Here is a 27,616-nt window from a genome sequence, read left to right on the forward strand (position 1 = left end):
TCAGGGATAATGCAAACAAATTTTAATGAGAATTTCAACCTTGGTGGCATCTAGTTACCTTCACTTCTGACCCTACCAACAGTAAAGCTTTTCCTTTAACAATACACAGTGCATTGGTAAACCAAATATACCCAACCACTGCACTGGGGTTAAATCTCCATGGAATTATTTCCAATACAACACAGAGTATGGGCCCAACAAAATGGGAACAAATGGCAAGCTGTCACTGTTGATGTGTGTGTTGTACAGGAACAACAGGAATTTATTTGTGAAATTAACACCACTAATGCCCAAGACATTTGTCTTGGCACTGAACAAAATGTTTGTCATTTTGAAATACATCCTGCTGAAATGCTTGAAACTGTACTTATATACATTGGGAAGAGTAAGAACTATTTTTGATTCCATGGAGACCACACCACTATAGAAATAAGTCAGTTTTGTAAGGGGGTCTACTCTGAGCCTGGTGACTTATCTTGTGTTTCCTTTTTATCCTTCCCCTTCCCCCCTCCCCAGCCTCAATGTAGATAACTTTTGGATTGATTTTGGGTTTAGATTGATTGGTTTTAGATTTTAGTTCACTTTTACCACATAGTAAGTAGGAGAGTGAACCTTGCCAACAACTTTGTGGAACTTTCACTTCAATACTAAACCTGCTTTTGCCGATACCTTTGCTGGTGATTCTTTAAGCAACCATAAAACATTCACTCAGGAAAATGGCCCAGGGCACACAGGCATAACCCTCTGCTCAGTGGTGCTGTGATTCCATGGTTTGTACCTAAAGATAGCCCAGCAAAAGCAAGCCTGAATGGGGCAACAACCCTCAGTGAGCCCCAACCTTGCTCACAACAGGTCTGACAAGCACTTTGAAGGGGAGAGAACAGCAATACTGCTCACACTTTTAACACTGGCTTCCAGAATGAAGAACATTGTCCAGCACTGGTTCAGAAGAAAAGATGGCAGAGACATCTGCAAGGACTCCACAGCTCCAGATGATCCATTCAATACTTGCAGTACAACATCACGTTACCCCTCCAGGCCAAGGAGCCAGGCTGTGGTCACAGAGTACAGCTGAGATTTGTCTGTGGTAGTTTGAAAATGCAGTAAAACACATCAACAGCCTTGATACTTCATCCAGTTCTGCACATCCCTCATGGAATTTGGCGTGGAGGTTTAATCCATGCTGGATACTGAAGGTGGTCCAAGCACTCCGTGCTGAGGTCCATTTGTTTGCCTGGTGTTCAAGGCTTGTCCTGCTAAGTCACTGCTGGCCCCTTGGCACATTTTAGATGTTGGAGTGGAATAGAAAGGTGTAGAATAAGGATAACCAAAACTGAACAACTCAACATTTTCTGTGCTGTTGAAGTAACTGCTTCCAACAGCTTTTATTTGTTCCTCACATCAGCAGACTAGTGGTGTAGGTTTTTCTGGAGTGTGCTTGTCTCATCAAGGGGAAAGATCAGTTTAAGGGAGTTTATCCTTATATCATGCTGGAGACAAAGCCCTCCACATGCATTTTGTGCTGCTTCCTCAAGTGTCCCCTCCACCCAAAAATTAGTATCAGTCAAGAAAGAAGACAGTCCTACTGCACCGTGGAAGAAGACTGCAAGCTGCCAAGTGAGCCTTGTTACAGCAACAGCCCCACTGAACAGACACAGCAGCTCTTCAGAGGGCACAGGATTCACAAGAAGCACCAAAGCTGAAAAATCTTGCACTTTTTATTGCAGGTTCAGTGTTAGTGTTTGGAGAGCACAGCTGCATTAGAAGCAGATACTGTTCCAACTTCCCTTCCCCACAAGACTCTGCCACAAACTCAGCCCCAGGCAACTCCAAAAATCGTGCCTGGTTTTGCAGTGCAGACAAGTGTTCCAGTGAGGACCAAGACCCTCACGTGACTCGTCACTGAAGAGCAATAACGATCCAAAGCTCGCAAAATGAAAAGGCCAACACATTAACTAGCATTTCCTGCTCTACTGGGACACACACGTGAGCCTGTTCCCAGCTCCCTGACCCAGGGATGGGAGCAGCCCTGCCAATGGGTTGCCCTAAGCTGTCCTTTCAGGATGTTCCGCTAACTTAGTCTTGATGAAAGTCCCTGCTCTGCTGTGCAGGAGAGGAGAGGCCACTGAGCTGGCACAGAGCTGCTGTTGGCTCAGTTCTGCCAGCAGCACAGCCTGAACATTCCCTTCCATGTTCTGGGGCAAGATACAGGCAGAAACAACACCAAAGGCTGCTCTCATGGCCCACACAGCAATGAACAGTCTCTGTTCCCTTCTCACAAGCTGACAGCTACTTCTGTTTAGCTTTTCTTTCCACCCCTACAAGGCAAGAGATAACACACTAAAAAAAAAAAAAATCATTAAAGGAACTTAAAAATTCAACACCACCTCATTTCTCCATCTCTCTTAATTAAGGTGTAATCCCCCCCACTGCCAGTGGCCCCTTCTATTCACTCATAAAGTGCTGGTCAGGTTGATTTTTTTTCTATTAGATCTCATGGCTCAAGACCCTGAAAACCTCAACACTCCTACAAAAATAAACAGTTGCGTTATGCCTATGTTTTATGGTATTGCCTTTCCATGTAGATTTCCTTCTCTTGTGGAATCCAGGACGGGGGCAGGCTCAGCTCTAGTCATCGACAGTGATGTTGCGGAAGAGATAAGCCATGGACTCGCCGTTGTGGATCCGCCGGATGGCTTCCGACAGGATCAAACTGATATCCACAGTCTTTATCTTGGGGCACTGCAGCTTCTGCACCTCGTGGGGAACAGTGTTGGTCACTACCACCTAGGGAGGGCAAGAAAGGAAAGGAAGTTGAGCCGCTGGAACATTTCACTTTCCCTGAGTAGCCACCCTGGATTGGCTCCAGGAGAGATGTGTACTGCAGTTTCACAGTTCAGGGGGAGAAATCCTTGCATATCAGGAAAAAAAGATTAAAATAAATGGTCTCCCCTCTGTAACAGGCTGTTGAGGGGGCCAACATAACCAGCACTTTCCAACAGGCTGATGGGTCCATTCAGATCACAGGATCTCCTACTAATGTTTGAAATCCTGTCCTCTTCATGTACCAGCAGCCCCTGACCAGCTGGGAGAGAGGGGCTGCACAGTGAGATGGCAGCCACACAGCCCCAGCTGCAGGGAGGGAAGTGTCCAGGCAGGGATGACTAATATTTGCATTAGGGAGAAAACACACTCAGAGAAGCAGATCTGATCTGAGCAAGTATTAATCACACACACACTTAATTTTTTTTTTTTTTTTTTTGTTCCAGTGAAGAACCAGCTAACTGAGAGCACCTAATAAAACGAGTAATTCCAGACATGAGCTACGTGCCATGGGAAGGACCTCAATTTATGAGTTTTGGTGCCAGCCTCTGCAGTCTAGAGAGCAGAGAGCAGACTCACCTCATCAATGGATGATTCCTCTATGAGACGGGGAGCATCTGCTGACAGGAGCCCATGAGTAGCCATCACAAAAATCTTGTAGGCTCCACGCTCTTTCAGGATCTCTGCAGCAGCTACAAAGCTTTCCACATCATCGATGATGTCATCCTGAGCAGAAACAGAAATAACATCAAAACCAGAAGTTTACAGGGCCTGCAGGGCAGGAGTGGATCTGCAGGCTACTACAGCTTTGGCCATGCACACAGATGAAAAATAGAATCCCTGTCTACTTCAGCTGCTGATGAGGACAGCCACGTGCATGACTAATCTGTGAATGCTATTTCCCTGGTTTAATGACCCTTTTGCTAGTGTGGAGAACAAATGTTGTGTCCTGGAAACAAATTAGTCCCTGCACATGCACTCACAGTTTATCATCAGCAAGGCGTATTTTTTCATGGGGTGGGAGCTGCATGTTGATCACTTACACTGCAGCATGGCATAGCAAGTAAGAGAGGCTTGGCGAGTTTTTTGTTTGCTTGGGGTTTTTTAACACTTCAGGAGTTTTCTCTGTGTGCCCTGGATTTATTCATTACTTGCAGATATCTGACACTTAGGATCAAGGCAGCAAGGAGATTTTAGGGCTTAAACAGCTGAAGTGCAAATGGTTTTCAACAGAAAGTGGAAAAAACCGAAGTCACCAGAACTACTTGAGAAAAGAGTGTCTAAAAAACAAGTTCCCACTCTATACCAGCCATCCCTCCAACCCTCAGGGATAGAGCAGCAGAAGCAAAGATGCTGTGAGGAAGCCCCCCCACCTGCTCCCCTCACACTCATACCACAATGATGGCAATTCTTCCTCCAACGTCCCCAACCACAGTTATTGGCGGTTTCTCCTTGGCCATCATCACTAAAGAAAAAGGGGAAAAAAGAGTCCAGGTGAGTCAGGCTTGAGTCAAACCCCAACAGTTCCACCACACAAGAGGCTGAATCATTAAACATCTTACACTGATGCAGACACAGGTGCGCTTTACATGATCCTGACACCCACCTAAGTGAGAAACCCTCATTTAACCACCATTTTTTCTCCTCAAATAAACAGCACTGCTGCATAAAGAGGAAATTCTGTTTCTGTGGGGATTTTGTACTGACCTCAGAAACAGAAAGCAATTCCAACTCTAACAGATCCCTGTGCAAGGAGAGTTACAAATCAGCACCTGGTTTATGGACAATATCAGTGACCTGCTCTGTGCTCCAGCATAGGAGTTGAAAAAGGGTCCATTCCATAACTGGGAACAACAAATGGGCTTTTCCAAGTAGCACCTCTCAAAGGGCAGGTGCCTTACAAGGTGCAACTTTTCACCTCTTGGACTCAGTAAATCACCTGTAGGATCAGAGACTTGCACTGCAGCTCATTTGCTTTCTCCCATCACCAAACACAGAGGGGTCTTTGAGAGGGTGTAAGAACCTTAATACCACCTGCTCAGGCAAAGAAAGCTTAAGGAAGTTTGCAGAAGCAAATTTGCTGATTATATTTTAAGTGGATTAATGGAAAGAGTAGGACAAAACCCAGTTGAAACTCAGTTCAACGAGGTCAGTGCAACCAGCCATTGGATCAAAGGATACACTGACAAGCTGTGCTACCTGGCACACTGTTAAGAGATGTACTGGGAAATAAGGTTCCATTCCCTCCTGACACTACTTTTGCACTGACAGGATTCATGCAAAACCACATCCTGCCAAAATTCCAGCAGCATCATAAAAATACCAGAGATCTGAACTAAGATGCACTGAGAGTGTCCAGATGTAACACAGCCTTCAGACTTACACCAAACAGCAATCAACCTCCAGTACAGGCCAGGGACTTGCTGTCCATCTGCCAAACCTCTCACTTGTCATGGGGTGCTGATACAAAACCTTCCAGCATGGAAAGGACACGGTGGTGGGCAGACATGTGTCAGTAGGTGACAATCTGGGCTGATCTAACCACTGAAGCCAAGAGGAACCTCCAGCATTTTGAAACACTTACCTGGCCCACCTCCACACCCCACACCCCTATTTTGTACTCTTCACAGTGAGTGCAAAGTGTCCTACCAAGGCATTTGGTGCCTCCCTTTTGTAAGCTCAGGTCTTGGCAGGATTCTGGCCATAGAGGCTTCTCAAGTGCCTCAAGGATTTCAGACACAGCAAGCTTTTTCTCTTTTAGGATGATCCACTTCAGTGTAATACCTGAGCAGCAGGAGAACACAAGCCATTGCCCACCAAAAAGCCTGTCTGAATATTGTTCTCGCTCTCCTCACCAAAAAAGTCTTACATTAAATTTCCCATCCTGCGCAGCAGGATGATCCAGTACTATTCCCATATCTCATCAGTGCCTGGGAATGCTTAGAGTGCAAGCACAGGTGGGTGAATGAGTCACACTGAGGGATATGATGAAAGCAATTATAAGGACCACAACTTTGAAGATTCTTGTGTAGAGCTGTTCTTCACATCTATGATCTACTCGACAGGCTGGATTTCCATAAATCTACCAAAATTGTATAAAAGGTGTCCAGTAGTTCTGTTTTGCCCCAAGTCCCATCACTCATTGCCAGATTTTGCAGTTAGAGCCAGAGCCACCTTGGACTGAAGAGTTAATCAACAGCTCCTCATGGCACAGATTCCTCAGCCTCCCTTGCATGGTTATTTCTGAGTCTCCTATCAAATGCAAAATCACGTCTAAATCCTGAAGGAAAAATATTCTTATAAGAAGGAAGATTATTTGTAATAAACGAAGATTAAGCACCACAAGAGATAAGCAGACCATAAATTTCAGTTACAGGCACTACTGACTGGTTTAGATTAGTTACGAGTTTACTATCTAGTCTGGACAGTAATAGAGCTCCTGGTGGGAGCTGTGAAGTATCAGAAGGATTCCACCTGGCTGTCATCCCAGCCTCCCTGTGTATCCACTGATGAGTGCCATCTCTCTTTACAACAGCCAGGTCAGGGGAAAGCTTTCTAAACAAATGGTGAACAGGCCTGGGGAGCTGAAATTCAGCACTATTTTACTCACAGAGATACGGAGTTTCAGCAAATCAGTATCCTTCTACTCCATGAAGGAAGCAGACACACTCCTTGCTATGCTTAAAGGCTAACATGGCAACCAGCAACATTAGCAGTGCTTTGCATCTCTGTCTGTTTTTTTAAAAGCTGTATTTCAATTTTGGTTTATTTTTAAAGAATGGTAGGCAACGTGTCGACCTACCCGGATCTTAAAGAGATGTTCTCCCTTTTCCTTGTTCAATATTCTCTGCAAAAAAAAAGAAAAAAAAAAATTGCAAGCCAAAGATCTACCCACAACCACATCAAATCTTAACTGCTCCAAGGTGATGAGAGTCTACACAAGGGTTAGTGCAGCCAGTTTCTTCTTCAAAATCTTTTGACATATCAAGATGTGCAAGTCAGAACTGCTAGGAGGAGGTGCCTTGAAAAATGATTCAAATAATAAAGAATATTTTCCTCCCAGACACAAACCCTCTATGGTTGCAGACATAAGAGGGTAACAGAAATAAGCCATGGTGGTACTTTTGCCTGGTGTAACCTCTTGGATCATGTACAAGTTTGGGTTAAAGAGTTGCTGACATTTTCTGGAGAGGAAGAAAAGATGCTTGTGGTATCTGTAGCTTCTGAGGGGGAAAAATAAAAGAGAAAAAACTAGACCAACCACCATATTTTATAAATCAAGAATATCAAAGAGCACTTGCATTCAGATGTGCATAATATACACCAAAGTACCACATGTTAAAGGCAGGATCACTGGCACTAAAAAAAGAACATTCCCAGGTGTGTAAACATCTTGCTTTAATTAAGTGGTCAAAAATGGGTTAAGAAACATGAAAATAAATTCTGTTTGGAGCTGACAGTGCGAATTAAAGTGACAATCACCAAGAAATATAACGCCGCATTTACAACAGAGCCTGGGAGCAAAAGGCTGCTCAAGAAAGAACTGTTTAGTGTAGAGATAACCTTGGAAGGACAGAAAACATCCCTGTGCCCAGCCTAAACACAGGCAAGATGGGGGAAGGGAAGTAGGAACAGACCTATGGTCACCCCAGTTTTTCCCCCAAACTCCCTTTGTGCAGTTTGCCGGGCTCTGGGATTCAAGCAGACCATTATCTCTGTATAAAGTACTGAATTCCACAGCCACTGAAACGGTTTAACAGATGGTGCTCCACTCTTTTTCTCGAGGAAACATGCAAAGAGTCCCCATGCATTCGTTAAGGCACAGCCCCGAGCCAGCTGCAAGCTCTGAGACACAAAAGCACACAATCAAAGGGAATAACCTTGGAGTGACATCCTGTCTCCAAGGCTCTGATTTCAGGGGCTGCAGTGATGTGGGCTCTTGCTGCCGCTCTAGCAAAGCATTTTAAGTGCAGTTAGAAGCACCTCTGGCATTTTTCTGTTGTGGCTCCCTACGAATCAGAGTATCACATCAGGCCACACTCGCAGGACAATAAATAAGCCATTACACTGCCTAGCACTCATTAATTAGAGGCACATGATCCCTGCTAGAACAGGGGGAGAAGGTGCATGCCAGGACACAGGAGCCCGGCCAATTCACCGGGAAGCCCATGGAGAGTGGCACAAAGCACCGGCCTTCGCTGTGGGGCTCTGGGGCTGCTCCCAGACACAGGTGTCACCTCTCTCCTGGCTCTAACACAACTGCTTGGAGCTGCAATTGCCAAGCCTGGGATGCTCCACACTGATCTGGTTGCAGCCCAGAGTGGGATGCTCCATGAGAAGTCTCAGCCACTCCCCAGGAACGGCCCCAACCTTCTCCCTGCCAGGCCCAGTTTTGGTTGCTGAGCCAGGCCGACTCACAGACCGCTTCTGTTTTGACAGTTGGAGGGTTTGGGGACAGTTTTGGTGTCAGGAACATCGAGTTCTGAGCAGCAGCACGTGTCTGACCTTTCACAACCAACCACACAGCTGAACCCTGCTACACTCTGCCCTCAGAGCTTTCACCACCAGGAAGGGAGAGCTGAATGAGGGTTTGGAATTATGTGACATTTGAGGTGGGAAGATGCTTTTCAAATGACTGAATTGGACAAGAAACAAGGCACAGCAGAGAGGGTCAACACAGACACTTGCAGCATTGCCATCCCAGCTGCACTTTCACCTCTGTCTGGCAGAGACTGTGACACAACCAGAACGCACAGACTGCTTTCAGACAGGGATAACCTTAGAGTTCTGCACCTCCAGAACCCTGATCATTTAAAACCAGGTATCTCTCAGGTTAGAAAACTGCAGAAAAAAGCAACTTCTACTCAGAGTTTTGGACAAGTTTGCCCCACAATCTATCCCATGACAGAGAGCTGCCAAGCCACAGCTTGACTGTTTTACACAGTGCCTTAGGCATGCTGGGATGTAAGGTCATTGGTCAAGTGCTGAGTTTGTGCAGCAGAAGATAAAATAAGAAAGTGGTGATACACAGCAAATTAGTTCGTGTTTGGATAGCTGAGGACTGAAAACAGTTTTCCATTGGATTCGTAACTAAACTGGACAAGGGCACATTTCTGTATGAACAACCATTTAGAGGGCTCTCCAGCAGCACAACCTTCCACAGTTGAGCTTCTCTGAAGTGACATGGCTGGAAATAAAAATACAATCACATCAATTCCTCCATAGCAGACGAATGTCAGCTACTGATATTCTGGAGGACAGCATCCTCCAGAATAGAAGGGGAAGGAGAAAGTGAAGAATAACCATGCAAATTCCTGCTTTCTTGGACAGGCATGAAAAAGATTCCCTCGTCAGAAGGAGGAAAAAAGTCCCAAACTTCACTGCCAAACCCCACCTTGCCCCCTAAGGCCCAAGAGGAGTTTCACCAGCAACAAAAGCACTGTTTAACTGATTGTATTCCAGTGAGACAACTGGGGTGACGTAAAATGCCTGCAAGTCTTACTTGCCTCTCCTCCACAAGCTGCCCATAAACTGGTTGGATATTCTCCCTGAATTTCCAAAGATTAGATGATTATCAGTAGCCCAAACCACTGCTGGTGTTGCCACACACAGGAGCACACAGCCTTTCCCATGGGCACTGCTCAGCCACCTTCCTGCTCCAAATTTCTGTCCTACCACCACCTGCCTAGAAAGCTAAGTCCTCCCAAAAGAGAGCTGGATTTTGATTGTACTGTTGTTATTTGACTGCTGCAGGAATACAAGCAATCCTGAGGAAGGCATTTCCCAGAATACAAGTTTCCTCTTTTTCTTTTGCTCTCTGCTCCCAAATCAATGGCAGGAGCTCCGGAAGCAGGTCAACAATGCTCTTGGAGAACCTATTCACCCCAGCTACATAAATCTCAAAACCTTGTCCAAACAGACATTGGACTATGATCACCTGGGTGCCAAGGTGAAGAAAATTTCCAGTAACAACAGCTACAGAGAAGGGAAGACAAAGAACCTCCCCTCCCCAACGGAGCCAACAGCCTGTCTCAGTGGTTGTTACCTCATTATTTACACTTTTACATCTCACCTTGTTTCATCAGCTCAATGAATTCTATTGCTGAACACCGTAAAAGCACCACCTGTATCAGAGGCTTGTCAGCCTAACACTATGGAGCACGCACAGCCAAGGAGAAAATACTGATGGCTCTGCATGGCCACAAGGAGTTAAACACAAACCTTCCCCTGTGACTTCTCCCACAACTCACTTATATCAACCTTTCCATGAAAAAAATTCCACTGGTCTAACTGCCTTTAGGTTGGTTACACCCACACAGATAAACCAACAGAAATTCCCACCAAACTTTTCTTTATTTTCCCCTCAAAGGTAAGCACAGAAGCTTGATCTTACATGGCAGCTCCAGGCCAGGATGCACAGTTGCATTTTTGAGCATGGGAGGGGAGTGACGCCCGTCGTCCATGTCCTGCTCTGTGCACTGAGCCTCTCCATGGATCACTGCCAGCCCCAGGCGCAGCCTCTCGGCGTAAGACTGAGCCCTGCAAGACAAAAACAGCCTCTCAGGAAGGTGCTGGGCTGGTGCAGCTTCACAGCCCACTACAGCAAGTCTCTCCCAGGCCAACAGCAAGCAAAGCTGCACCTCTGTGGCTGTTTCTCTGCAGGAAACCTCACTGGAAGTGACTCTTCATTCCTCATTAATATCACAAAGCCCACTCTACCCCTTGGTTCTACCACAGGCTCTCCTGTGTTCCTCCACATGTGAAATGCTTTCTGAGATGGTCAGGCACCGCTGAAACTCTGGCAGCAAGTCTGACCCCAGGTGAACTATTTCAGTGAGACCACCAGAGTTTACTCCCGTGGGGGTGGGAATACAAAGTTCAGCTGCCTATCTGCACCACATCCATCCCATTTCCAGCCACAAAGGAATTATGACCAGTTTGTCAATCCATCTGCCACCCTCCCATACTTCCCCTGGTGTATTTTCCACCAGCTCAGGTATTTTCCAATTAAATTTTAACCAGCTAGCAAAGCATCCATTTACCTTTTAGCAGCACCAGGAGATTTGGCTACAATAACTGCATTTCTGTAATCTGGAATCTGGATGTGATAAAAAGTTAATTAATTAAAAAAAGACCTTCTTGCTAGGGAGTAACTGGTTTGACATATAGCTGAATAATTTCACACATCCTCCTCCCCAGAACCAAATTTTCATTCTGTGACAAGAAACTAGAGAGGCAACTGCACTTGCTCCCAACACCAGTATTGGTGTACTCTGCAAAGGTGGGAATGTTCACTATGTTTAACCCTCCCCATATGGGGAGGCTTGCTCTCACCACGTGGGAACAGACCATCGTCTTTTGCACATGGAGAGTAAAACCTCCGTGCCCTGCTCCCAGCCCTGCTGTGCTCAGCACTCCTACACTCAGCCCAAGACAAAGTCTATCAATAATTCAGAGCAGTCAGAAATCCAGCACAGCACAAAGGGAGGGGGGGAAGCAGTTTAACAGGATTTCAGAGGTGATTAGAGGCAGGAGCACAAGTAGCATCTCTCAAATGACACTAACTCCACAGAGAGCAAGCTCCTCTCCTGCTCGAGCTGCAGTTCAGTTTCTACCCAATCAAAGAAGTGTAACATCTCTCCATGAAACATGCAGTAAGTACCCCTGAGAAAGAATTAATTAACAGGATTGACCTAGACTGACACCACCACCTCTACTTAAGCAGAGGCCCAATGCTGCCATCACATTAAAATAAGTTCAGGCAAGTTGATATACACAGAACTAGAGTAACCTCACTTCTTCTTGTATATACTGAAGCAAGAAAGGGGATGCTCTCAGGTTGTCTACTGGAAAGCTGAAGAAGCCTTGGATTTCCTTTTGATGAAGGTCCATAGTGATAATGTGTGTTAAACCTAAGGGGGGAAAAAAAGACAATGATTTATTGAAAATATTCCCATGTGGCTGGAGCTCCTTCAACACCTCCATTTTCCAGACTGTTTTAGCTATTACTCAGACTATTATGCCATGTCATAAAATAATCATAAACAGATTAACACAGAAAGTTCTACAGACATGCTGAGGAACAGGCATGTGATGCCACAGCACTGCGCTGACACTGTATTTCACTATAACATTTCTAGGCCACTTCCCCAGGTGCAAGTTACAAAGAAACCCAAGAAAGCTGAAGAAAATTAACTCCCCCAGCGTGGCTCAAGATCTCAGCAACACATCCCCACATCAAACAGGAGAATGGAGGGACAGATGACCTCTGGGATGCCCAGCAGCACCAAGCCTGCCATGCTGCTGCTCCCTGCGACACTCACCTGCCTTGGCAAGCATTGAGGCCAGCAGCTTGCAGACTATGGAGCCCCTCTTCCTCATTTTGCTCTGTTTGCTGTAGGGGAAGTAGGGGATGACCCCAATGATGTTCCTGGCACAGGAAGTCTTCAGTGCATAGGCCATGATCAGCAGCTCCATGACAGCAGTATTCACATCTCTAGGAAATTTGAACAGAATTCCAAATATTAGCAGGTGTTTTTCCAATGCAACTCCTTTTCCATTTATACCCAGACCATCCCTCTCCAAAATTCCACACAAATAATGCTCCATCTCAGGCTAATGTATGCCAGACCCAGACTGCAGCCATACAGCTCCTTCCACCACGCCACAACAAATTACAATCAACTCTTACACATACAGGACACAACACTGGCACTCAAGAGCTGTGGACTGGAATTTGATTTTATATTCTAACATAAGGTGTATGATGATTTCCTTCCATCTTCTGACAAAAAAAGGCTTTGTATAGAATTTAATTTGGAACAAATGTCACTTGATACAGTGTTATTTGAAATAAAATGGTTTTTTTAAAGAAGCAGCACACATGCAGCCAACACAACTTCAACCACGTTGTATTTTTTAGGGTATTTTCCTCTTTAACAGTTTAAGGCAGGTTATTTTTTCCTGCCTAAAGAAATACTGCAGTTGGAGGAGTACAAACTCCAGACACAGCACTTTGGTGGAGGTCAGCATCTCTTCAGTGTATGTAGAGGTGGAAGGAACAACAGCACAGGAAATGCTAAAGGACTGTTTCTTGAAAGAAAAAACAAGCGAACAAAAAAGTAACATAGGCAGAGGAATCATGGAATATGCTGAGTTAGAAGGGCTCCATCAGGATCATGAGTACAATTCCTGGTCCTGCACAAGACACCTCAACAATCCCATCTTGACCCTGAGAGTGTTGCCCAAAAGCTCCTTGAGCTCAGACAGGTTTGGTGCTGTGACCACTTCCCTGGGGAGCCTGCTCCAGTACTCAACCACCCTCTGGGCGAAAAACCTTTTCCTGATATCAACCTAAACCTCCTCTGACTCAGCTTCATGCTGTTTCCTTGAGTCCTGTCACTGATCATGAGACTAGAACATCCCATTTACATTTTGCTCCCCCACAATGACTGCAGTGGCCCAGGAGGAGCGTATTATTCTGCGTTTTAATTAATTTTGGGGTAGGGAAAAAAGCTAAGCCCTTAGCTCCCCTTTAGTTCTTAAGACCAACACCAAGAGACACTGTCTGCATCATCACAGACTGACACAAGAACTTTTGGGAAGGGAAGAGCACGTGCTTCAGATGGCAGGACAGGCACCCCTGCAACACAGACCCCCTGCCCTGGGGGTTGGCAGCATGGAGAGCTCCCCGTGACACACCACATCCCCAGCCTGGCCAGGAGGGCAGTGCTGGAGTGGCTCAGCTGTGCAGCCCGTGGTGACAGGGCAGGGGCTGCCTGGGCCATCTCTCCACACAGCAGCAGAGGAGTAAACAGAGCAGCCTAAAGCTCTGCAGAGCTTTCTGGACATTACCCAGACATTGCTCAGGCCCTGAGACAGCCACTAGAGACAGCTTCTGCAACTGCCCAGAGACATGACCCATGACAAACCTCTGACCATTTCCATTTCCCCACTGCTCTCCCTTCCTCTGGAAATTAACCTCCACTTGTGCCTCTTCTTTTGTGAGGCTCTGGGTCTCTGCTGTCCCGCTGCCCCTGCCAGTCTGTGCACACAATGCCATTTACACACAAGAAAGCTTTGTTGGCTCTGGAGCACCCAGCCAAGAATTACATAAAACACAGCCCCCTGCCACACAGGACAACGAGCAAACAAAGAACTGTTTCTTCCCTTTGGTGATTTAGCTGTGCCAGTGGGGCTGTGAGAGAAGAAAAAGATGCTACTATCAGTGTCATATAAAAACAAAGTGGTCAAACTGAAGCCTATTTAAGGTTCATCTGAGAAACTTAGTATTTTTCATCATTACTTTTCAAATTACTCTTTGAAAATACATGCATATTCACATGGAAAGCAGGTTGAGAACAAGACTGTGACTTCAAAAGGCACCAGCAGTTCTGGTGCTGCTGCAGGACACCAGTAGCCATACTGATGGAGAAGTTATTCAAGCAGGGTACTTCTCCCAGTATGGAAGCAGGATCCCAAGCTGGGCTTGGGGAAGCTCTGGCAGACCAGCTGGCACAGCCACTAGGCAGAGGTGGATGTGTCTGTCCTTCCAGCAGAGCCCAGGGTGGGAGGGCTGAGATGGCTTCAGGCTGAGCTATCACTGATCTGCCCCTCTGCAAGGGGCACAGACCCCAACCAAGGGCACCAGCTGGAAAAAATGACATTGGTGGAGGAATCTCAGCCCCAGCATCTCCAAAACAGGTACCCAAGAGAGCATCCCAGGCTCCTTGCTGCCCTCCCCATCTCCGGCCTAGAAGCCGCGCTCAGTTAGTTACTGCTGGGAGGGCTGAGCCAAGACCTCACACAGGGGCTGGCAGCTCACTACCAGGACACTCAGAGAAGCTCAGCTATCCCCCACACCCTCCTTACCACTCCAGAGCCTCCCCTGCTGCTCCTTATCTCTGCAGGGGCCATCCCTGGACACCCCTGCTCTGGAGGCTGAGCAAACACCTTACATGACATCGTCCATGGACTCTGCAACAATCAGCACCAACACTCAGCACTAAAAGGCTCCTTCTGCCTTTAGGGTACCACAAAATCACCAACTTGTTTGTTTTTTCTACCACCTAAACATCAGCTACTTGATTTCCCTTCACACAGATGCTACTCACGCACCAGTCTTGGATGGTAACTGTCCTTGTCACCTTTTTTTTTCTTTTGGTTGTGCTACAGCTTTTATGACAGAGAGCCTGTATCCTGTTCTCTCTGTGCATTTAAGATGCAAACTGAATTCACACTGCAGCGTAACAAGGTTGTTTCCCTCTCTACGAACAAGTCCTAACATTTTCTTTTCAAACCACTACTGACTGTAGAAGTCCTATTCCTAAATTATTCCACACGGTTGTTGGTTTGACTCTCCTGAAAAGCTCCCTGAAACCCACTGCAAAACTGAGATGTCCTTGAATGCGTCCTCTCTAGCAATGCAGCAAGGCACAGCTGCAGTTTAGGAATGAAAGATGATTTGGCTGCACAACACTGGCTCTTCACCTGGAGGGCCTTGAACATTCTGGCTAAAAAAGATCCATTTCTTGGCCCAAAACACTGAGTTCAGTTAATGGAAAAACAAGGGGATCAACAAGTTAAAACCAAAGGGGAGGTCTTCCCCTCCCAAAAGGGTTCCTGTCCCTAATGCTCTGAGTTAGCTCTCTTTGAACACTTGATCTGTTTCATGTTTACACAGCTCTCAGTTACAAGTTATTTCAGAGAACTCCTTCACAAGGGACAACAGAATGGCACCATTCACCCGAAACATAATCCGACAGCAGGAGATTTTCATCTTGCAGAGATTTAGTTGCTCCCTGAGGGAGGAAACACTTGGGGCATGTCTCTGGAGAGAGATGAGCCCCAGGAAAATGCTTCTGTCTGCAAGAGGAATTCCAGAAGTGAGTAAGCTGGTCTAGTAGTCCTACTGATTTCTTTACAACAGGCCAAGCATTTCACAGAGGAAATGAACTTGAATTCTCAGTGGGTTCTATTTCTTTGGCAAGCAAGGAAAAATCCTGTGTCCAGGCAATTCTGCTCCCTGCTTCTTTTGAGCTACAATTGAGCTCTGCTAACCTATTACTTCTAGTGATCTCCAAAATCTGAGCAGAATTTGGTAACTTGGAAAAAGCAGGAAAAACAGGAATATCCTTGTTTAGTTAATATCAACACCTCGTCTCTGAAAACAGCACCTCCCCTACTCAGAGTAGGTCGATTTGCAGTTACCATTTATTTGCAGGCTCCTTTCCCATCATCCTAGTGCTATCCCATTACTCTCCCTGAGCCAGTAAGGAGCAAGGTTCCTGGGGTTACAGATGGTTACAGATGGCCCCCTGCTTACTTGCAGCACTTCTCTTACTTCAAGCCTAGAACAGTCCAAAATAAAACCCAAAAAGGCCCACCATCATCAAGAACTGTAAAAGTACAGGAGGGAGGCTATGGGCTTCCACCTGAGCTCAGTTTCACATCACTACAGCAAAAGGGGAAGAGTGATCCAGCCTGCAATGAAAGGAGCAGCAGCTGTTTGATGCTGGCTGTGTTGTTTGGTGGTTGAGAGACAGAGGAAATCACCCACCCTGGGATGGAAATGCTAGTCAGGAATTACCCAACAGCTGAGCCTGAAAGGCCACCAACACACAGACCAGGGATGTCTCAGTGAAAACCATCCTGTTCCTGCCTCGAGTGACACACTCCAGCTATTTGATGGGAAGCATCTCAGTGTTGCAATCAATCCCCTGGGAACGTTAACAGCCTAACACTACGTGAGGCCTTAGATCTAAGTCAGAGCAGTGAAAACACTGCATGAGTTCCACTGGTTGTTGTGCTGGTTTACAGTCGGCAAACCACTGAACCATCTGCTGATCCATCAAAGCCCATCCCAGGTGCAAAACTTAACCACAAGTGCCTCACCTGGGGATTGTCTGTATGATGAAGATATCCTGTCCACGGACAGACTCTTTTATTTCAACTCTCGTTTCTGAAAAGGATGGAAAACAGAGTCAGGTTTTTTCCCAAACATCAGGTTGACAATGACAACACACCATGTCATAGCAGCAACCTTGCCCCCTGGTCAGGGCAGATGAGGATTTGCTCCTCTGCCCTTTGTGCACACACATATGCAGATGAGCCAAGTGGATTTTCCAAAAGCTGGACCTGGGTAGAGCTGGCATGACATACCAGTGAGTTAGCTGTATCTACAAAGCAAAAGCAGACTGAATAGCTGGGGGTTTTTTAACAGAATTTAGAATTTTAGAATTTAGAAGACAGTTTCCTAACTCTCAATGAGAAATCCTTTCCACACTTCCATGGAATGCTGAGAGCTGTCAACAGCACATTCATTAGTGAGCAATTAACCACCCAAGGCAGAACAACCTTCACTACTTCCAAGAAGGTAACTCAGCACTTTTTGCACTTTGCTCTTTCACAGCTTACCATGGGATCAGCTCCATGCTGGCCGGAGAGCTCAAAGCAACACCAGCAGCACTGAGTTCAGAGCAAGAACTCCCCAGTTTCACTATCAAGGTCAAGACATTTCAACACCGACACACGCTGGAAGTCTGGGTCTCTGCAGAGCACCAATCCTACAGTCCCTGACTCAAATGCAGAAGCTGAGCCCCAAGCAGCTCTGCAAAGCCAAAGTAATGACTCCAGGTTTCCCAAGGTGCCTGCCTTAGCCACTCATTTCCCACACAGTCATGGGCTAGAGGGCAGGGGTAAGGAAAAGGAGAGAAACAGCTCCTCAGCTATGGAATTCCAAGTCTAATTGCCTTGCCCTGGCAGTAACCCTACAGAACTCTGCTGAGAGCAGACTGATTTGCTGTGCAGCGATGAAAAATCACTTCAGACCTCGCAGCAAGCAACCTGATTTAAAGCCAACCCCAAAGGGCAGCGAGCTCTCCTGGGCAGGAATGCACCAGCCAGCCCAACCATAACCACAGCGGCTCTCCCACTGCGGGACCCACTCGGGCTGCAACAGCAGCAGCACTACCACAAACCCTCCACCCCTTCCTCTAAACTGGAGCAGCTCTCTGGTCCTAATCTCTCTTGCAAACAAGGTAACAGAGGTCCTGAACCAGTAAATTATTCTTCACCACAAAACTCTGCTGGCCAATATCCTTGTGTTTTAGCCCAGCATCTGAAAATGGACACTTGCAGAGTGTTAACCTCCTTAAAAACAAAAGCAACCTCCAAGGGTTGTTTTCCCCAGCACAGCCATGAATTTGCCCTTATAAAAGCAAGGGCAGCTGTAAATTCTGTGTGGCAGGGAAGGGCTGAAAGAAAGTGATAATTTAAAGGTTCACAAGGCAGACATTGAAAAAGCAGGGCATTACTTTTAAACATCGAGATATTTTGCTCAGCACAGGAACATAAAAGATTTGGCAGCAGCTAAAATCTGAGGTAGGACTCCAGACGAGAGTTTGCAGGTAAGCAAACAAACAAGATAACCAGGGAAAACAAGGAACACGTTTAATTGCCTTGTCCAAGGTCAGCCATGGAGGTTTAGCACTGCCAGGAGCAGCAGTAACACCACAGCTGAATCACTGCACTTCTTAGACAGGTCTGGCCAATGGAGTTACCCAGCATTTCTAAGATCACCTCAAAATAATTGCAAACAGCAGAGATTTCTCTTACCTCCATTGGTTTCCTGGTACACCACAGACTTCCCCAGCTCAGCACCGAGACGCCTGGAAAGAGAAAAAAAGGACTTTAGAAACGGAGGAAGGCAGCAGTCTGTGCTGCAGAGCAGGGACTGGACCACGTTACACAGCACCAAAACACAGCACTGCCCAAGAGGGAGCTGAGTGAGCCAGCCAGGCTGCAGAGCTACATCATCCCCTTCTCTGGGGGTCTCCTTCCCTCTGCTGTCCCTGACAGGGCCCTGGGACACACCACTGTGCAGCAGGTCACTGCTGTACCCAAAGCCCGTATGACTGACCACAGGCTGTGACTCCTGATGGCAAAGGACACCTTGCCAGCCTGTGCAATGCCCCCTTGGGCAGCTCTGACATGCAGCTGGAGTTGAATGATTTACTCAGACTCAATTAATGGCACCTGAGTCACTTTTTTTTACTCCCACCTCTTTTCCTTTTTTTTCTCCTTGAACCTTCCTTCTGAAATAACTCAAACGATTAATGAGATTTTAACTTCTTTTTTTATTTTTTCAAATTACTCCTTCCTTTTCTCAAATATCAAATCTACAACACTCATCACAACAAAGATTAGTCACCCTCCTTCTCTTTTTAATTTCTTCCTTACAAAACAAAGACTCACTTTGAAGAGCATTTTAAAAGGCTCCAAAATGCAGACTTTTCCCTCAGGTGACACTTCAGTATTTAACTGTATTGACAAGTAATCCATTAGTAAGTACTTAAAGGCATTTGTGCTTTAACCCAGAGCCTCAGATGTGAGGCCCTGCAGCAGTGAGATGCTTGGGCCAAGTGAGATGGAGCCAGGACAATTCCCTCCTCTCTCAGGATCTGCTCTGTGGCCATGGCCACACAATGCATTAGGAAAGTTTATGCCTGAAAAATACCTTTGTTCACCACGCTGATTATGGCAGCAGTTTCCTGTCTGCACTTGTACTATATTTACTTGGATATGTGCCAAAATTCTGCAGATCGGGACTAAAGCTAAATAGAAGAATCCATATCTTCTGCTGGTTTTCTTTCTGGTCTACAGCCTCCAGCAGTCAGTCTCACTCTACTTACCTTAACCTCTTACCTTATCCTTACACTCCAGCTTGGCCTTGCACTTCAGTTGCCACAAAGATCTGTGCTTTAAGAAGTGAAAGAGCAACACAGCCTGACCCTGGCATGCTTCTGTCCCATCAGCAACTGCTGGGCTCAGCTGTGAGCCAAAGCTGGAGGTCCCAGCCAGAAGCTGGCCTGGAGAGAGTGCCTGGGACAGCTGAGATAACAGACACTCGGATGCCATGGGATATGTTTGCTTAGCTGGCTCCTAAGCACGTCTCTGGCACAAACACCCTCCCCACCGAGTGTCTGGCAGCACGTTTTGCAATGGCTGGGCTGGTGACTAAACTGTCACCTCGAGAGCTGGACGTGCCAGACTGTCACCAGCCCTCCCTGGGTACCAACTGCAGCATCACCCTGCAGCCCAGGCCAGACAAGTCTCACGAATCTAACTGGGCTCCTCTCAGCCCAGCTGCGTTAAAACTTGCAGCTGCAATGCAAAGGCATCCTCAGTACCTTCAGTATCTTCAAAAAAAGAGCTGGCAGCCGGTCAAGTAAAAGCAATCCTGGGCACCTCAGGGACAGACCGACACCAGAGGTGAGTTCTGCAGGTGGGATCTTGCTGTCCTGATGAGGATAGTTTGGAATTTGCAACCACCAAGCTTAGTCCTAATCGCTGCTAAGGCAGCCAAGTCCAAACAAGCTCAGAAACATACACACACATCCACCCACCCCAGAGCAGTGTGGGGTGGGAAATGTTTAATGACTCACGCTTGCTCCTCCACAACTGCATAGCAAGTCTTACAAGTTCCCCTTGGAGGCATATGCACCCTTACTTCACTGCAGACAGCACAACTCCACCTCAGCACTGGGGGGAAAAAAACCCATTGGAGAGACTGTACAAGTGCTCTAAGTCAGCCCTGAACCTCATGGCAGGAAGGAAAGATTCAAAACCAGTCCAGTCAGACTCATCTCAGCAAAACACCCCTGGGAAGGTGGCACTTTCAGTGCTAAGTGGGGGCAAACAAAACCATATTTGTGGTGCTTAAGGGGAAATGTTCTCATGTTGTACTAGGGGAGGTTTAGATTGGATGTTAAGAAACATTTCTTCCCTGAAATGTTTTGCGAACATTTGGAACACACTGCCCAGAGAAGTGATGGAGTCACCATCCTCGGAGGGATTTAAAAGACATGCAGATGTGGCACTTGGGGATGCGGTTTAGTGGTGGCTTTGGCAAAGCTGGGTTAACAGCTGTGCTCAGTCTTCAAGGTCTTTTCCAACTTCATGATTCCATGATGTAGCCAGCAGAAACCAGAGCCCAGTGCTCTCCTACTCACCATACAGCAGCAATGCAGTTTGTGTGCTGCAGCAACGAGAAATCTGAAGTGCAAGTTTGTTCCCTCGTGGCAAGAGGGGACACTAAAACAGCCTGGCTTGTGGCACTAAAACAGCCCAGTTGTCTAACCTGGGGGCAGGGAGCAGCAGAAGAGACAGGACACAGATGCCAACTTAGAGGCTCTGGTCAGACAATAAATCCCAGCTCTGTTCCAACTATTGACTGCAAGTAAACATGAGCGGAGGATACGAGATAAAACTGCCCATGAAAGTCCCAGATGAGCCCTGCCTGCAGCGCTCCAGAGTCCCAGGAGCCACAGGCACAGCAGATTCCACAGGCAGCTCCCCCACAGCAGCTGAGGTATGTGCACCCCAGGGGCACACCTTGCACCAAATCCCTTCCTGGAGGCTTCGGTTAGACAAGATATCAGCCAGGGAGAGAGTCTGATAAATCTTGACTGAGTCAAGGACAATAAAGAGGGGACTGTTGGTGCAAGTCCTGCTGTAAAGCACCAAATTCCAGAGGACTTTTATCAAAAGGGATATTTGCATGGAAGTCAAGGGCAGGGCATAGCCTTATTGACCACACAGCCTGGCGGCAGCCAGAGTTCAAAGATAAACTTCCCCTTCCTATTACCTCTCCTTTGTTTTCTTTTCCATCCCAACTCTTTTCTCTCAAAATCCTCTCCATCCCGAAGCTCCCAACTGGTTATAGCTTTAGGCGATAGAGGAATTGAAGTGACAGCAAGAACTGTTTTCCTCCAGCTTCAGAACTAACGGCATCATCACATGAACCTGGGCTACCACAGTTACTGATCACTCATCTGCAGACACAGGCAGACCTGCCCTAGGACAGAGAAGGTGCCACTGCAGGTAACCCAGACCACACACCCAGCAGAGATAAAGCTGCTTCTGGGAAAAATAACACTTTAGGTCCTGCAGATAAACCACATCTCCAAGCAAAATGAGCTGCTATCCTCACAGTAGCTCCATCACTAAACCAACTCCTCTGGGGGATGACAGCATCTAAGAGAAAAAAAAAACAACAACACCCTCTTTAGGGCTTTAAAAACCCTACTCAGAGCAATTGGCCAGTAAAAATTCCTATTGATCTGGAATTTCTGTGAACACTGCCCAGGAAGGATGATCTAACTTTCCGCAGTCTCAAAACACGCCAAGAGGATATTAAGCTGTGAATACAAAAGTGTTTATAAAACCTGTTTCAAATTCACATCTAAATGCAAACAGCTCAGGAGTCACCTATAGTTTAATGAGGAAGTGACACACTGCAGTATTTTGGGAAACACTGTGAGGCTGTATCAGACTGCACTTTAAAATGCTCCACTGAAGACTGTCAAAAACCACTGTACCAGGCTCTCAAGGCAAAGGGAAGCCAAAGAGACTCCACATTCAGCTGAATCAAATTCCAAGGGGCAAATGTACTCACAGTATTTTGTGCCTTCAGAGCCTGGTTCAGTGCCACTGAGAAGCGTCCTCAGCCCAGGCTGTGTTTCCTTCTCCCCCTCTGTGACCAGAATCCAAGACATTTGTCAGGTTACATCCACAGGGAGCTTCCGGCCAGCTCACAGCACAAATATTCAATTTGAAGAAAAATCTGCACACAAAGCTCTTAATGACAATATCTTCTTTTGGCAATATCCTCTTCATTATAAACACTTTCCTTGGTGTCAACCCTGCAAAGTCCCTACTCTCCCCACATCTACAGACTCCAGGAACCAGTGCAGACTCAGAAGAAGCTGGAGCAGAGGACAGAGGGTCTGTGCCGTGCCTGACTGTGGCCAAATCAAGCCACAGCCTGACTCTGAATTGCTTTTCAAACTTTAGCAAATCTTTAAATAAAGATCAGTCATGCTCCAGCCAGCACAATGGCAGCTCTGCAGTGCACTTCCTAATCCCCCAGTACAAGAAGAGCCAGGAAAGGGAAAGGGAATGGCAGCTTCCTGGATACAATCTGTTTAGATATCCTTAAAACTATCTGAGCTCTCCTTTGCCTCTCTCCATCCACCCAGCACGACTGGATATTTGAAGAAAAGTCCCTACTGCTCATCTGCCACTGGAATCACTTGTTCCAGCCACACCAACTACCAGCAAATACCAGGTAGATCTTCCTCTATTTCTACCAGCCCACCCCTGCAAAAGGAACTTCCCCTAAAGCTGTGCTGGCCAGCACAGAAAGTTCCACATGAGCCCAGCCTGCTCAGCCACGTTCTGTGCTCTACCTAAACTGCACAGAGATACTCTGACTCCCCTCTGCCACCCTCTCATGTACTGGCAAGATGACCTAAAGAATACATTTCCTACCAAAAATCCTCCTTCAGCTGAGGGAGGCTGCTGCAAGTCCTCTGAATGTACTGTCTGCACCCAAAGCAGGGCTCACCTCCCACCCAGTCACAGAAATCACCACCCTGGCTTTGGTGTTGTGACCCAGCTCCCTGCAGCCAGAGCTCAGAACACAAATCCCCATGTTCTTCTAATTCCACGTTGTTTAGGGCTCATGGCAATGCTTTATCTTCAGATCTCCAGCATTTTTCCAGGCTGCAAACTGAGTGAATCTCTGGAATACTCACATCCACAGTTGGCAGTGAGACAGTATCACATCCCACATCACAGAGCTGCAGGAGCACTGGGGAGGCATTAGCAAGATTCAGTCACCAACGCCCTCCAAGTCAAACACATAAGCAGCGAGTAGAATGTAGTATTTGTACCTGCTGAGCCAAGCACTGCAGTCAGAGTGAGATCTAAATGCATCTGTTGGATTAGAGGTCAAAAAGACTCCCTAGATCTCCCTCCCCTCAGCAGCACACAGGCTTATTAGGGACCAGCACTGGTCACAGAAATTATCTTTCTCCCTTGAAAATGCAGCAGGTAATCAGGTGCCAAGTGTCCTAATTACAGCAAGAGTTTTCTTTCCATCATGGAAAGAATTTAAAATATAATAAACATCACTCTCAATTTATAAGAGAAAAGTAAATATGTGGGTTTATTTATGTTGCAGTGGTGCTGAATCTAAGAACATCTTCATTATTTCAAGTTTCACAAGGTCCTCATAATCCAGCACCACCTCCTCTCCCTGGCAGTCACTACTACCAGCTAAAGCTCTGAAAACCTAAAGTGAAAGTAAGACTGACCATGAGTCACTGTCCCATAACCAGAGAATGCTCAAGGGGAACCACGAAGATCAGAACTGTGCCAGAACATGATGCTCAGAGCCTGAAACAAAAGTAGCTCTGGAAGTTTTGCAGTAAAAAAAAGCAAGGAGATAAATCAGGTGCCTGAAAGCTGCTCAGTGTCACACTGCTCCTCTCCAGGCTTGAGATTTTAAAAAGGGTAAGTCAGAACTACTCAAGTAGAGATGTTAAGCTCATACCTACAGCTAAAGAACAGAGCCCAGATGGACAGGCATCTCAAGAGGCCCTCCTAATATTGAGTGTTGTTTTAAAGTTCTTTTACTACTTTTACTCAAGGTCATAAAAAAACTTTAAAAAGAACGCACAATATTAGAGGGCAGACTCACCCTTGTAAGATTGCTCCAACTCTATTTAAAGGTGCAACTGATCTCCCCAGCAAAGAACAAGCTGGGATGTGAGATGGGGGAAAGGCAGCAGCCACGGATCTTTTGCAATCTGAAAGAACAAGGGATGTGTTACAGATCAGCTGAAACAGCCCTCCAGCTCCTAAGGGAGGGCAGTGCAAAACCACTGCACTAGATGCCAAAAATACCTTTAATTTTTTTACTGTGGGCAAATCTGTACTGTGAACAGTTCCAGGTTTTGCACCCACAACAAAGATAAATGTCTTGAAGTCTCAGTTAAGCAGCAGCTGTGTGTCACAGGGCTCATGCCACCACCAGAGCATCCAACATCCCACTGATGGCAGAGCCAAGGGAAAAACCCCACACCACCCCTATTAGAAATTTACTTGGTGAGAGATCAAGGAGGGAGCCAAGAGGTCATTCTGGATCCGGATCCTGCTTCTTTCCCCCCCAGAGCATCCCTGGGATAACATCAGCACATCATCCCAGCCGACGCCATGGCCTGGGGAAGCCGCTCCATGTCTCTTCCCATTTCATCTTTAAAAAGAAGGGAGTTATTTTTAAGACAAAGAGCAAGGAAGAGGGATTGCCCGTTTGCTCCTCCAGTCCTGAGAACTCAGAACTCGTCCCCAGGGGAATTCTCTTGTGCTGCGTTGATGCAACAGGACAAGCCCTGTAAAACTCTGTCCCATCTGCTGCAGCAAAACTTACTTTTTTTATAGAGAGATACATTAGTTTCAGAGTTCAGTGAAGGGAAAGTGAAACAGAACTGACCAAATATAGCAAGAACACATAAGCCAAAAAAAAAAGCTTTCCATTCCAAACACAAGGATTTTCCTCCTAACCTCACACTTGAAGAAGTCCATCACTATTATCCAACACACCTCCCAGCCAAACAGCCAAGTCAGCTCCATGGAGATAATCTGTGCTAAGGATTGAACACTGTTTATTAAGCAAGCAGGACAAACAGCAAAGTGTTCTTGCAGGTTAAGGTGGCAGCACACCTGTACTTAAGTCCTACTTCCAATTTAAGCAAACACCTGGAGATGGGAATGGGACAGCAGACGCCTAGCAAGGATAACTGGGGTGCTGTCAGCTGCAGCAGGCAAACAGGCACTGAGACCCCTCGATTTTGGGAGCAGCTGCCTATGAACTGTAGCTGAGAAACAGCATAAAGAAAATCCAGATCCTGCTCCAAGACGACAGCCTGATACACAGGTGTCCTTCTCAGAACAGTCCCTTCAGCTGGGACTGCCCCAATTTGAACCAAACCCATTCAACCCCAAAGTTCAACTGCTGGGGGAAACTCAGGGCTCTGTGCACCAAGAGCCCCACTTTGGAGGCAGCTGTCACACCCTTCACTCAGCAGGATCCAGCGCATCCGGCCGGGACAAGACAAGGTCAAACTCTGCCTAAATTGATGGGCTGAAGAAAACGGGGCAGACTTTTACCCTAAACCAAACAGCACAGGCTGCCCAGCTCCCCCAGATACACCCTGGTCAGTGCAAGGTGCTGCGCAGAGGCGCTCATGGACACTCCCCTCGCCCCAGGCACCGAAGCTTTTGGGAAAACAAGGTCAGGAGCCAGAGAAAGTTTTGAGCATCTCCCAAAACTGCTAAAACCGCTTTTCTGAGGTTTGTCCAGGCAAGTTTCACCTCCTTCCTCCCCAGAAGCAACAGCTTTTGCTGTAGCCCAGCCTTTCCAGCAGTGAAATGGACGTCAAAGGGAGAAAGCGGCAGGTCCATTCCCATCGCTGGGGCAGGCAGAGCTGGGGAAGAGTCCCAGGGCAAAACCTCCACAAAGGTGTTCGCAGGAGACACCTTGGGAAGGTGGGGGGATGCCAGAAGCTTCTCCAGCCGCTTGGGAGGGCTCCTGCCGGCGCCGGGGAGCAATGGGGGAGAAAGAAACTTGAAAGAGAAGGCAACTTACTCCGTGATCTTCTTCGCCAGCTCGGTGGAGGCTGCGGTGGAGTTGGCCGAGAAGACCCGGTAGCCGCTTCTGGCCGCGTTCATCGCCAAAGCGTCATGCAACCCCCGCGGAGCTCGAAAGTGAGAAAAAACAGATTTATAAGGCAACAACAGCTTCCGTGGCATCCTTTTCTTTCCTCTCCGCCACGATCACCGCCCCTTAAGGGGTGGGGAGGAGGAGGGAAAAGAGGAGGGTGGGGACCCTTCCGCTACCTACGGACTCGCTGGTCCATGCCCACGGCGAAGTATGAAAGGGAGGGTGGAAATTACGATTATTAAAATAAAATGGAGCGGCAGCTGCCTTGGGGACTAGAGGAGTAGACAGGCAACGGGGAACCCAACCCCACGCCCATTCAGTGTCCCCTCATGCAACACGGGAGAGATGACCCCAAAATGAGGGGCGGTAGCAGGGCGGAGAGGGGCTCCCTTGGCTGGAGACGGTGCGGGTGAGGCGGGGGAGGAAGGCTGGGAGGGGTTCTTTATGATGCAGCAGGGCTGAACGGAGGTCTCCGTGGCGGGACAGGCAGTCCCTGGGAAGGGGGAGGTCTTTGGGGCGGACGGTCCCATCCCGTTCCCCTCACCCAGCCGAGCGAGTTCTGCCGCCCGGCCAGAGCGCCGCTCCCTCCGCCGCCATCTTCTCGGCGGGAAGAGCCCGCCCCCGCCGCCATCTTAGGTGAGGGCACCGCAGCCGCACTCCCCCGTCACGGCGTGCCCTCACCGCCTGCCCGACCTGCGCCGGTACCTCGGGTGGACAGCGGCAGAAACGTCCCTCCTCCGAGGATAAGTACGCTTCCCGCTGCCCCAGAGCGGCTCGCAGCGCGGCCGCCTCCGCTTCTGCCCGGCGGTGAGAGGCACGGGGTGTAGGCGGCGGCTGAAGTGCCCGTGCCAAAGATGGCGGCGGGGGAAACGGAAACGGAAGTGCGGCGGCGGCGCTCTGGCCCCGCTCTGTGGCGGCGGCGGCCGGAGGACCCGCCCGGCCCGCGGCTCCCGCAGCTTTTTCCCGAGGGAACGCTCCGTGCCCGGCGCTCCACTGTCCGCTCTGGAATCCTCACGGGTACAGGCATTCAATGGCTTAGTTAAACCCGAAAATTCAGCTCCAGCCCATCTAGCAGAGCGCTGGGCCGACCTTTCCATGCACTAAGAGTGTGCTCGTATATAGCATCTATAACACCTATAAATTAAATATATTAACGCATATATCAGAATATACACTTTTATAGATAAAATACATAGCGTATATAAAATATTAAATATATAACATAAT

At 47.4% G+C, this 27,616-nt stretch overlaps 1 protein-coding gene across 5 annotated transcripts; it reads right to left on the reverse strand.

Annotated features, from left to right (window-relative positions):
* On the reverse strand, positions 1 to 27,431 carry PRPSAP1 (phosphoribosyl pyrophosphate synthetase associated protein 1). Of its 5 annotated transcripts, none has more exons than XM_066200433.1 (11): positions 27,095 to 27,431; positions 26,315 to 26,426; positions 18,439 to 18,491; positions 16,717 to 16,783; positions 12,147 to 12,319; positions 11,620 to 11,735; positions 10,866 to 10,921; positions 10,217 to 10,362; positions 4,218 to 4,288; positions 3,403 to 3,549; positions 1 to 2,787 (listed from the first exon to the last, which is right to left on the reverse strand). In XM_066200433.1, the coding sequence occupies exons 1-11, from the start codon at positions 27,414 to 27,416 to the stop codon at positions 2,629 to 2,631; spliced, it is 1,422 nt and encodes a 473-aa protein (XP_066056530.1). In that variant the 5' UTR covers positions 27,417 to 27,431; the 3' UTR covers positions 1 to 2,628. The 5 variants fall into 5 exon arrangements, with proteins under 5 accessions (XP_066056530.1, XP_066056531.1, XP_066056532.1 ...); XM_066200434.1 differs by lacking the exon at positions 27,095 to 27,431 and adding an exon at positions 26,934 to 27,005; XM_066200435.1 differs by lacking the exon at positions 27,095 to 27,431 and adding an exon at positions 26,566 to 26,873.
* Positions 27,432 to 27,616: the final 185 nt, after the last annotated feature.

The sequence above is a fragment of the Chamaea fasciata genome, unplaced genomic scaffold, assembly GCF_029207755.1.
Source record: "Chamaea fasciata isolate MVZ Bird 193981 ecotype frontalis unplaced genomic scaffold, bChaFas1.0.hap1 SCAF_19, whole genome shotgun sequence".
Lineage (NCBI taxonomy): Eukaryota > Metazoa > Chordata > Aves > Passeriformes > Sylviidae > Chamaea > Chamaea fasciata.

Coding starts and splice junctions, on each gene's coding strand:
- PRPSAP1 (XM_066200433.1), bottom strand. CDS start 27,416: ATGCCTGTACCCGTGAGGATTCCAGAGCGGACAGTGGAGCGCCGGGCA. Junction 12,320..16,716: donor ATCATACAGACAATCCCCAG/GTGAGGCACTTG, acceptor CAAATTTCCTAG/AGATGTGAATACTGCTGTCA. Junction 4,289..10,216: donor TCCTGGCCTGGAGCTGCCAT/GTAAGATCAAGC, acceptor CTTTTTCTTTAG/TGATGATGGCCAAGGAGAAA.